The sequence below is a fragment of the Halyomorpha halys genome, unplaced genomic scaffold, assembly GCF_000696795.3.
Source record: "Halyomorpha halys isolate HHAL.00 unplaced genomic scaffold, Hhal_1.1 Scaffold74.1, whole genome shotgun sequence".
NCBI lineage: Eukaryota > Metazoa > Arthropoda > Insecta > Hemiptera > Pentatomidae > Halyomorpha > Halyomorpha halys.
Window position 1 is genome coordinate 250,532 of NW_027104736.1, and position 12,556 is coordinate 263,087.

Here is a 12,556-nt window from a genome sequence, read left to right on the forward strand (position 1 = left end):
AACTACTTTATAGTACAATTATTTAGCTTTAATTTGGTGCTAATAAACATTTGTACGTCGGATGGTTATTGAGATATTGATTTCTCAAAATAGATTCACTAACTACTTACTGATATTTCAGTACATTTTTATGAAATGTTGCTTTTTAAAAGGCTATATCTCGGGAACTATTGGACGTAAATAGCTATATTATGGCTCATATTTCAGCATATTTAACTTACTATAAAGTAGTTTATGACACTTGTCTTCGTAGGGATAGTAGTTTTTATGATATTCACATATGAATATAAATTTGGCAAATGAAAATTTGTTCGAACAACTATAAACCAATTTATTTTAGCAAATATCATAAAAACTACTATTCCTACGAAGATAAAGGTCATAAACTACTTTATATTACATTTATTTAGCTTTAATTTGGTGCTAATAGACATTTGTACGTCGAATGGTTATTAGATTTTTCAAAATAGATTCACTATTGATATTTCAGTACATTTTTATGAAATGTTGCTTTTTAAAAGGCTATATCTCGAGAACTATCGGACGTAAATAGCTCTATTATGGCTCATATTTCAGCAAATTTACTCTTTTTTATATAGTGTTCTTTTAGATTTTCTAGTGTTGTAGGTAGTTTTAAGTGCTCTGAATGAAAAATTAAGGTTTTGAAACAGCTGCCATTTTTTATTCCCTCAACCTACACTTGGCAGACTCATCAGTTTTGACTAGTAATTATACATAGTTTTCATAAAAGTTATCCAAAATTGGGGTGAGATAACTGCCTTTTTTCCTTCCTGGCTCTTGTATTATACATTTTCTATAGCATTGAGGAACAAATGTTTACGTCCGAGCCAGTTTCAAAAAGACTTTGTCGATTAGCGGTGGCTTCAAGAACCCTAAACAAAATAGTGCAATTTCCGCGAAGAAATGAAGTATTTGGGAAAGTAATAACATTATTTTACAGACTTTTACTCTTCCACTACCTTTTATTTTAAGTTTACGACCAAGATATACCAGATGTTGTCATAACAGTCAATGATATTTCACCATAATACCAGTTTTCATTCCAGTATCACTGAACATTTAAATTTCCAAATTTAATTAATTTCAAACTTAACCAGTCAGTCATTTGTCGTTAGCATTGTAGGGGTTTATAATGTAAAATATCAATGTTTAAAATAAAAAAAAATCTCTCGTCAAAGAAGAAAGGCTGCACGTCCCATCCCTACAAGTAAAGTGGTACAATAAAACATATTTTGGAAAAAGGAAAAATTAATAAACAAGTGTACTTACCTCCATTACATATCAAGAAGAAACACGCATTCATCTCTCCGATCTTCTCTCCCATCGGATCCATGATATCCGCTACATCTTCAGCTCTACACGAATCAGTGCCGATATTGATCTAAAATGTAAGAATGTTAATTAAAAAAAACTTTTACATTTAAAATTAATTTTTATTTAGGTTTAAATATCTATTTAAAAAAAAAGAGAAAAAAACTTTGTGAAGGGAGCACATTTTGCACTTTCCCTAAGATTGAGGGTTGGATAAGGCTACTGTATGAAGAGATGAAGAGAATGAAGCAATTGTAGATGCCAGGCCTACTTCATTATTTTCGAAAGGGGAGAAGCAAGTTCTCATAAAAAGGCCATAAAATATTGATTTCTATTTATATGGACAAAACTTTCGTTTATGAAAAATAATATCTGAAGAACCATTAAACGTTCATACTCAAATCAAAGCTCGTTTAATGTACTATTAAGTAGTTTATGATATATATCTTCGTAGGTTGTAGTTTTAATGATATTTGATAAAAATAAATTAATTTTTAGTTGCCCGGACAAAATTTCATGTGGAAAATTCATGTTCATATGCAAATATCATAAAAACCACTACCCTTAGCTAGGTAATTGCCATAAACTACTTTATAACACTGGCTATAATGAGAGTTTTGTCAGCCATCTGTACGTCTAATGGTTTCAAAGAAAGTTAGTTTAAATGGATTTATCATTGGGCATTTTTTATCATATTGGATTTGTTGAATGTCTACATGTTTAAGATTTTTTTTCATGATTTTTAATGCGTATGCATGAAATATGCAGCATGTAATATGTAAAAAATATGAGATGTCGATTATAAAAAATTATGTAAAAACCATAACCATAGGGAAAAGCTATACCAACCTTTTGTGCCCTCTTTACAATCATCTCAATGAAAGGGGTCGGATCAAAAGATATGTTAGCCGTACCAATTGGTATATTTTCCCCATATCCTTTCCATCTGAACACCGATGTTTTAATTGGACCTCGCTGTAACCAGAATATCATCTGCTCAGAGGTTGCTGGGAATGTAATGTTAAGGCCTTTTTTGAAGCTATCTTCAACAAGTACCCTCCATGAAAGCTCTTCAGGACTACGGCATAAATTAGTAAGTGGCTATGGCAATATCAAATGTTACAACTTCTCTATTACTTATTTTTCAATCTATATATGTATATGAATACGTTATGATATGATAAGGCACTGTGTCCGCCTTAATACTCCCTACCATTGTAAATAAACATCTAAAATGATTTTAAGGAGCAATAACTTTAGAAATATAGCAGTGTTATTTCAATCTAATTGCGTACTGTTACTCTGCCCTGAACCTTGCTTTTTTTTTCGTTATAGTTCCGACAACACGTAAGTGATATCAGCTCAGGAGGTAGGGACATTTTTTTTATTTATTAAATTTCAAAATTTAACCGAATAATTTATAATCTATTTTAAATAGAGAGCAGATACTATCATTGTCCTTTAAGGGTCATTTGAATTGCTCGGAGGAGGCAGGCTAAAGAGAGCTTTTAACTCTGTATCAAGAGATATAGTCCTATTCTTCATCTCATGGTTAAGAAGCGTAATAGACGTTTCAGAAAATTTAAAATTCTCATTTTCTATGATGAGACTCTACTATGGAACTCCATACATGAATTGTTTTTTAGAATAACTGTACTCCTCCTTAATTTTTTTATTAACGTGCCAAGGAGGTTGTGTTAGATATTAGATGGTTCTGACTCCAATTAAAGATGAAGGTACTCTATACCAGAAGGTCACGACAATTCAGTGTGTATGCAGGTCAGGTAGTTGATTAAGAGATAAATGGATAGGATGAGTCTTACGGGTAAGAATCGTAAGTCCTCGAATGTCCGAAAAATCGTTCTGTAGGGATCTAGCCTGCTGTTCTGAAGCGGAATGTAAGTCCGACGGGTGAGGGTCGTAAATCCTTTCGTCAGGAATAAAAGATGTAGGGTAGAAGAGGTGACTATAATAAACTATCATAAAATTATACAAAATTTCTATTTTTTATACAAAATTTCCTGACCAATCGTAACTTCAACGTTCGCACTGATTCAGTGTTTTCGGACAAATTTGATTTGCCTAATGGTGTACCTCAAGGCTCTGTTTTAAGCCCAACACTATTCAACTTGCAATTAATAATATAAGAAACTATATAGAAAAACTGGTCAATGTTTCACTATATGCTGACGACGTTCTGCTTTATTACAGATCTACCGATGTCAATTTTGGTCAATCTGTAATGCAATAAACATTTAACAATCCGGAAATATGGGCTGCAACCTGTGGCGTTAGTTTCAGCCAGTCTAAATCATCCGCAGTCCATTTTTGCCGAATCCGGAGATGTCCTCAAACACTTACGGTATGTCTTCGGAACCAATACCTAAATAATCCTAATTCAATTAGATACCTTGGGGTGGTCTTTGATTCTAGGTTGTCATGGAAATTTCATGTGGATAAGCAGTTGTCCAAGCTATCAAAAACATGTAATGTTCTAAAAGTAATTTCCAATTTAACATATGGATGTGTCAGGGTCTATCTGCTCGCGATATATCGTTGCTTAATAAGGCCGGTGATTGATTACGTTTGCGAAGTTTATGGGGATGCCTAAGAAAATACTTAACAAGCTTGACTCAGTACACCATGCTATGATCCGTAGAGCTATCGGGGCCTTCAGGACTAGTCCTATCAGCAGCTTACTTTGGGAGGCCCAAGAGTGGCCACTAGAACTACGCAGGCAATACCTTTTGCTGAAATTTCTAGGTCGTCCCAAACCGACCCAAGACATTGATGTTTCGGGTTACAGATTACCTAGTCGCTTCTCCACCTTTCCTTTCCTCCCTCACCTGATTTCTATCGCTCCCAAACAAAGTTATACTTATCGTTCCCCAATCCATTACCTCCGTGGATAAACAAAATAGCCAATTTTGATTTCACCTTAGAATTCATCGACAAATCATCCAACCCTCTTGAAGTTCTCAAGCAATGTTTTGTTTTTTAAGTCTTCTCTCTAGCTACAGGGGCTATTATTTTGACCCATATTTATATTCATATTCATATTTTGATCCATCAGTGTAGATACATGTACATGTATCTACACTGATGGGTCAAAATACTTTAATCATGTTGGTTGTTCAGTAGTTCTACCTGCGGAGACCATCAGCTACAGTCTCCCTCCCCCCCACATTCTCAGTGTTTTCCTCCGAGTTATATGCAATCTTTCATTAACGGCACCTAAAGTAAACGGCTCCTCCATTGTGATCTGTAGTGATTCATACTCGACCCTCAAGGCTATTCAAAATTTTTAAATTTCGCACAACCCCATTGTTTTTTCCATCATATTATTATTATTACACTGAGGGTCGGGAATCCCTTCCTCACTTCGACCCAATTGGATCTTTTGTGAGTTACCCCTCTTTCCACTAGAAATCCCATATGAATCCTATGCTTCTTATGAAGTTCAATAATTCTTTTGTGTTTATTCTAGAAATGTCTTCAGGCTCCATTCTGCACTTCCAGATATGTTGCAATATTGCTCAGGGCTAATTGGCCCATTGGTCATTTCTGATCCCTTCCTAGCTAGGGTATCTGCCATCTCGTTACCTTCAATCCCCTCATGTCCTGGGGTCCACATCAAGGTCAGTTTATTGCCTCTGGCTAATTTCTTTAGTCTCTCTAGGCAATTCCAGACTAGCCCTGATTTTATAGTATAGGATATTATTGCCTTTAAACCAGCCTGCCTGTCTGATATTATATAAATCCTTTTTCCTTTTGGATTGTTTTTAATGTTTTCTAATGCCGCTATTTCTATTGCGGGTATTTCAGTTTGGAAGACAGTTGGGTATATTCCCATTGCTAGGGTTCTTTTGCAATTAGGTTCTACAACCCCAGCCCCTGCTTTTCCTTCCTTAACTGATCCATCAGTATACCAGACCAATGCGCCCTTCTCAAATTTAGGGCCTCCTTTCCTCCATATCTCTTTCTTGTCTGGAATACATACATTAAAGTTCTTTTCAAAATCAAGTCTTTTGGGTAAATGGTCACTTAGAAAGCTCATCCATTCTTTACCCTTAATCTTATTTAGGATCTTTAAGTGTCCTCGATAGTTTCCTGGTTTATAATTCCAGTCACGTTCTATACTTAAGGCACTCATTATAGCTTCTCTTTGTATCCAGATGTGCAGGGGAGTTAAATTCAGAATTGTCTCCATAGCTGCTGTGGGGCATGTTCTGAGTGCTCCTGTCACACCTAGACAAGCCATTCTTTGTACCTTTTCCAGTTTTATTTGTGAGGTTTTTTCCTCTGTTTTCGGCCACCAAATTGCCGATGCGTAGGTTATCATGGGTCTTATAACCCTTGTGTATTCTGCCATTTTGGGTTTAATTCCCCATCTTTTTCCAAATAAACTTTTACACATCCATAGGGAAGCTCTAGCTTTAACTATGACTCTGTTTATATGGGAATTCCACTTGAGTTTCTGATCTAGAATTATTCCTAAGTACTTCACCTCTTTTGTGGTATTAATCTGTACTCCTCCCAGTTTGCAATATTCTATATTAAGAATCCTCTTCCTCGTAAAGGGTACAATGGTGGTTTTGCTTGGATTTATGCTCAATCCTTGTTCTTGGCACCAATTCCAAGTGACCTTCAAGGCTAGTTGCATGCGCTCTATCAAAGTTTCTTCATGCTTGCCTCTTATTATTATAGCCAGATCATCTGCATAACCTATAGTTTCAAATCCTTTATTTGTTAGTTTATATAGGAGACAGTCTACCACCATAGTCCACAAGAGGGGAGAAAGAACTCCCCCCTGCGGACATCCTTTAGCTGTTTTTATCTTCAACTCTGTTTCACCTACCTTTGCTATAATGCTTCTATTTATTAGCATTTCATTTATCCAAGAGACGGTTGCTTCACTGGCTCCTTTCCTCCTAGTAGCCTTACCTATTGTTTCATGTGAGGTATTATCAATGCATAAATGCACGCAGTGCTATTTCCTTATTATCTAGAGAATTCTCTATCTTTTTAACAAGACAATGCAGCGCTGAAATTGTTGATTTTCCCGCTTGATAGGCAAACTGATATGGATGTAGTGGGGAGTTCTGAACTATTCAGCCCCTTATGTATGCATCCATTACCTTTTCCATTCTCTTTAATATTACTGAGAAGAGACTTATCGGTCTATATGCCTTTGGGTAATCCTTAGGCTTGCCAATTTTTGGGATAAAAATTACTTTGGTCTCTCTCCATAGTTTTGGGATATGTCCCATTGCATAACTTGCCCTGAATATTCTACCCAGTGCTTTAACAAGCTTTCCTTTCCCTTGTATCAGATGGGAAGGAATTATTCCATCTCCCCCAGACGCTTTATATGGTGTAAAGGTGCTTATAGCCCATGTTATTCTGTCTGTGGTGAATATTTTGTTTGCCTCTTTCTGGACTCTTGTGTTTGGCCTTGGGTATTTCCTTTCCCTTCTAGACTCAACCTCTTCATTTACAAAGGTGCATTGAGGAAAGTGGGTTTTTAACAACCCTTTCAGCGTTTCCTCTTGATTCTCTGTATAAGTTTTATCTGATCTGCAGATGGACCCACAACCCCTTTGTTTTTTCTATCATAACTTTAATCAAAAAATTACATAAAAAGCTAACTTTCCTGTGGGTCCCCAGTCATGCAGGTATAACGGGAAACGAACTGGCTGACACAGCTGCCAAAGAAGCATGCATCCTATTTCAAGTGTTTGATTGTAACTTGGCGCGGTATGATTACCATAAATCGGTTCTGATCCAATGCAAGAATGAATGGCGCTGTTTTTGGTCTAAGGCATCTGAAACAAATAAAATGAAGACAATACTTGGTGATACTCAACCTCTTCCGCCATTTATTGAAAATCGCCATGAACAATGCATCATAACCCGACTCAGGATCGGACATACAAGATTAACATACAAGCCCAACATAGTTGTAGGCATCTAAAAATTAAGCAAATAAAATCATAAAACTAAATACATCAGAAGAGTTGAAAAATTGGAAGATTATAATGAATCTAGTCTATAAAATGAATTAGTCTACTTGCTGTTTTTCAATAAGTAGCGATGACAAGTAGCCTTGGAATAATCAATCTGTTAAGAATGTAGAGCGCGGTGAGAGGCGTGGCCTGCAATAAATTACTTTACTTTGTATCAATATATCCTTTTGTTTACGTTTATTCATTGAAATAATATATTTACAATCATAATAATATTTACATGGTTTATAAATTAGAACATTAAACTATTTACAATTCAATTAATAATCAACATTTGAACAGACACGGTTTGTGCTGTCTGGTGGGAAGCGATGGAGGTTTTGGTTTTTCAGCTGGTATGGGTAGCATCACTACAAACTGTTAAGTTATTTGGAAATTACATTATCTATCACCCTTTAAAAACAAGAAAGTGTATCCATCAGTCGAAATAGATTAAGATCAATTGACAAAAATTAAAATGAATAAAGTGTAAATAGAAAACCTTCACGATAAAGATGAGGCTTTATTCCACTTGAATTAACACAATACACAATAATAGTAACATATGAAAAGTAAATGACGTAAATTTCAGAAAAGTTGGAACATATGCTATCGCCACACTGTATTCTTCATTTCCTATTCATTGTAATGTTTTTATAAATGTAGCTTACGTGAATGGTAAATATCTAGTGGTTTAATCAGTGATAACAGGTCTGATAGTATAGATAGGAAGTAACTCACCAATTGATCCGAAGAGTGCTAAAAGAATATTTTCATCTTAAGGCTATTAAAGCAAAGTTTGCCCTTAAACAAGTGAATTTGGATCTCTTTGGGGACCCCTGCTTTCAGGCTTCCTGCACTCTAAACGATCGCTGTTTAGCTCAATAACGTTTCTACCACCGTGCGTCTCCATCAGATATTCTAGCGATGTAGAAAGTTTAATCCAACAAGGATGATCCGGATACAGGAGGTGGATTTAATTGATTTGAATCCATAATATAACGGGTTAAACCGTAAGATGGCCGAAAGTAACAAAAGGTGACTTTTGGTCGAACATTTCATCATAGATTGAAATGCAATAAATTGACCATTGACATAAGCTGCAGTTAACACTCCAAGGAAGAATTAAATTTAATTACATATGAATAATCGAAGGCAATTTCAAGGAAATAAATTTCTATATCATATATTTTTACTTATCCATTTCTTACTTTTCCTATGTTGCGATGAATGATTTCGTGTCATAGTCTTTACACAAAATAAATTGTTTTGTCAAAATATTTTCCCATGATTATAAACCTATACATTTAATTAACTAAGAAAAATTATTACAAGTTTAGTCAATATCATAGCAATGATTTTGAAACAGAAAATTGGAATATAACTAAATTATCTCTTAAGTATAAAACGTAAAATAAATTGCATTTTTTAAACTGGCGATAAATTGGTTAAACCAAACAAGTAAAATATCAAAGCAATTATTATTCAATTTTCTAGGCTGATATGTCATTGATTCATTCATGAAGCCAACCTTCTTTTCCAACAGCGGATGTTTCTTACATTCTACTAATGATGTATGTATCAATTAAATTAAAATTATCATATTGTAAATAGATGGATTCTACACCAACCAGGATTCAGCCCTGAAAAGTGGGACGAAATTTTGGTTATTAATAAATAGTTATTTCTACAACTTGGTCGCCACTTGGAATATTCCTACGGCTAATTACATAGATCAACAAATAATCTTCCTATAAAATAATCAAAGCATACCCTTAAAATGTGTATTCTTGGATCTTGAGAAGGCATATTATAGCATGTGGAGGAAGTGAGTAATGAAAATATTAGGAGTACCTCAACTTGCAGCAAATATGTACCAATATATAACGAACTTTCTGTAGGATAGAAAAGTTTATGTTGGATTAGGAAGTTCATACCCATCAACCAAAACCTTGAGAAATGGTACACAGAAAGGATCTCCGCTTAATATGATCTGATTACTAATACTCATCGGTGGATTAACAAACACTTTTGAGGCCAAAGAAAGGTCACTGGTCCGCAGCAAATCTATTAATTTCATCGAATGGAAGTCATAACCAGACCAGAAGAAAGGTCGATTACATGATTTTGTTATTTTTGAATCGAAAACGAACTTCCAGGTATATAAAATATTTTCAGGAATCCATTTCCTCCCAATGCTATTCTATATCTTCTATTCTTCTAATGTCAGAGAGAATTTTAATTGACATTATAATGAAACATACAAGGTTTGCTTCATTAGATTTTCTATCTTTAATATTATTTTCAATAGTTTACTAAATATATGTACTAAAATCTTCATTTGTACAAATATTACAGGATGTAAATGATTAATGTTGTTCTGAACCTTTGATGTATTAAAATTTGATAAAATCAATGGTTTGGGTGTAATTTTTGCACGGGTCAGCTAGTTAGCATTTTATAGGATAAAATTCAAATTCCTCAACATAGAGAAGTATATCCTCACTTGTGTCGTGTTCGCATTAACGGGACAGGATAGTTACTATCGATTGGCAAATATTTTAATGCCAGTAATTTTAAAGTAATGAAACTAAAATATTGGGATTACTACTAATAATAAAAGGGATACCTGTACCTACTCTCAGAGATGATAATCATCCATAATTTGTTTTGGTTTTTACCTGTAGTAGTCGTCCGAAACCCATTGAATGGAAGGTTCTCGTGGTATTACTTGCGGCTTAGGTTCTTTAACCTTTTTCTTTTTGCCTTTCTTCTTCTTCTTTCCTCTTTTATCTCTTTTTCCTCTTTTCTCTCTTTTTCCCTTTCCACCTTTTTTTCCTTTATCAAAAGCTAAGTTATTAATTGGTTTTATATCCTCATTTTGCTCAACTTCTCCAAGAACTTCAGGGAGGTCAATTTGATCCACGGTTACGGTTCTATTAAAAAAATACCTGAGGGCTATCCTCAATGGTGGGAGATAAATATGTTTTTTCTTCGTAACCATTGCTGGTTTTTCTACAGGAACAATTTTTTTTACAGCCTTTTTTTTTCCTTTCTTATCTTTACCTTTCTTTTTATCCTTTCCCTTTTTCTTCCCTTTGCTTTTGCTTCTTCCCTTTTTCTTCCCTTTTCCTTTCTTCTTTCCGTCTCTGGATATTGGTCGGCTTTCGTGGCCTTGTGGTTTTGGCTGATCAGCAGTTTCTTCTTCAGACAGATTTGGTACTTCAACGAGTTCATACCTGCTTGACGGATCAATGTTTTGATTTTCTCCGTTAAATATACTAACATTTTCAAAAATAAATTGGAATGAAAACATTTCTGGTGCTTCAAGACATCTGAAACTATCAGTCCCCATTTTTATTTTTGAACGATAATTTGGATTTTTAGCAGCCTAAATTACTCTTATTTAACTTTAAATACATGTGATTAATTCACTATATTTGATATCTAATATTTAATAGTTGCACTAATGTGTAATAATGAAAATGATTAATATTATTAAAAATGTAATGAGAATCAAACTAATCCTCTGTGATGGACTAAGCTATTTACATATAACTAAATGAGTAAATTAATGATAAGTAAATAGGCAAGAAAAATGTGGATATGAGTATCGTTTTTACTTTGACTAATTCACACCTGTAAATTAAATATCGAAAAATGGTGAATCTGTTATGATCTTAAGATAACCTTTCAGTCTGAAATCAGCTTAGGAGATACAAAACCTAAAAAATAAAAAAGTTCCTATATTTAATTAGGCTAATTTTTATTTTTCTGACCTCATTTCCTCAGTGATGAAATCCCACACTAACTCCATACGGATTGACATACAGTTGACATTCAAATCCATGAAACTGACAAAATCATGCCTCACAGAAATGGAGTGGCTCTTCACCTTTAATCCATTGACAGTTTATCCCATGGCGGTCACAGGCAGAGTGTCAAGTATCAAGCGGTTTATCCCGTATCAGTCACAGGCAGACGTTCAGGTACCATTCAGCTTATCTCGTGTGGCAACACTGAGTACCTGATAACCTCCCTAATCCTGTTAGTGTAAATATTGTAATAAAACAAGTGACGTATACTAATGGTTTTCATTAATTTTCCAGTTATTAACAAAATCATTGTTACTAGGACGCCAATGGATTCGAAGTCTAGGTATCGAACTTCAACAACTGGATACAGAGCAGAGACACCAAATTCTAGATTCCAATATCAATGCATTGCAATCAATTGAAGAAATAATTTCTAATTATTCCCCAATATTTGAAGAAAAAGTTGGTTGCATTTCAGGATTCCAAGTCAATCTTCAACTCAGGGAAGGATTCAAGCCAGTTTTCACCGAGGAATGCAGCATTCTGTATGCTTTAAGAGACCGAGTTGACAATGAATTAGATGCCCCGATGGCAGAAGGGATCATTTCACCAGTCCCTACGACAAATTGGGGCTCTCCTTTGGTCGTATTACCCAAACAAGACGGTGGCGTACGTCTTTGTGTCCTATTATAATGCGGAGTAAATGAACGGTTGGTTCGGGCGAATCATCCCATTCGGTGCATTGATGATATTCTGAACAGTCTCCGAAATTCCAGATATTTTTGCAAACTTGATCTATACAAAGCTTATTTGCAGCTAAAAGTCAGCGATGACAGCAGTATGATACACACAATTTCTACACCCAGGGAAACTTGTCGTATGCATCGCCTTAGTTTTGGAATAAAAATAGCCCCCTCAGAATTCAACCAAATATTGTTCCAAATTCTAAAAGGGCTTCAAAATTTACAATCATATTTCGATGACGTAATTGTACATGGTGAATCCAGGGAGGAGTGCATTCGAAATCTTCAATTGTGTCTTCAGCGACTCTCTCAATAAGACCTTCACTTGAACAAGAATAAATGCTTGTTCTTAGAGGAAAAAAATAGAATATTTAAGACATCTTGTCGAATACAATAAACTGAGCAGATCTCCGATTAAGGTTCCAAGCAATCAAACATTGATGACGTATTACTCGAGATTTGTTCCAGATTTTCTACGTTTTCGTATCCTCTCCGGTGTTTGTTGAGAAAAGATAAACGTTGGTTATGGACGCCAAACTGTGAGGAGGCGTTCTTGAAATTTAAAGCTGAACTTTGTGATGATCGTGTTCTGACTCCATTTGGCCCAGCATTGCCACTTGTTTTGAAAACAGATGCTACCCCAGTAGGGATTACCGCTGTC

At 34.9% G+C, this 12,556-nt stretch overlaps 1 protein-coding gene across 1 annotated transcript in view; it reads right to left on the reverse strand.

The window, feature by feature from the left end:
• The window catches only part of LOC106692870 (uncharacterized), a 12,343-nt gene extending 1,581 nt beyond the window's left edge, over positions 1 to 10,762 (reverse strand). The window contains exons 1-3 of the mRNA XM_014439092.2: positions 10,019 to 10,762; positions 2,182 to 2,410; positions 1,291 to 1,402 (exon numbers count right to left, since the gene is read on the reverse strand). Of these exons, the coding sequence (XP_014294578.1) occupies positions 1,291 to 1,402; positions 2,182 to 2,410; positions 10,019 to 10,692 (1,015 nt within the window). The 5' untranslated portion in view covers positions 10,693 to 10,762. The remainder of the gene's footprint in view (positions 1 to 1,290; positions 1,403 to 2,181; positions 2,411 to 10,018) is intronic.
• Between the last annotated feature and the right edge of the window lie 1,794 nt (positions 10,763 to 12,556).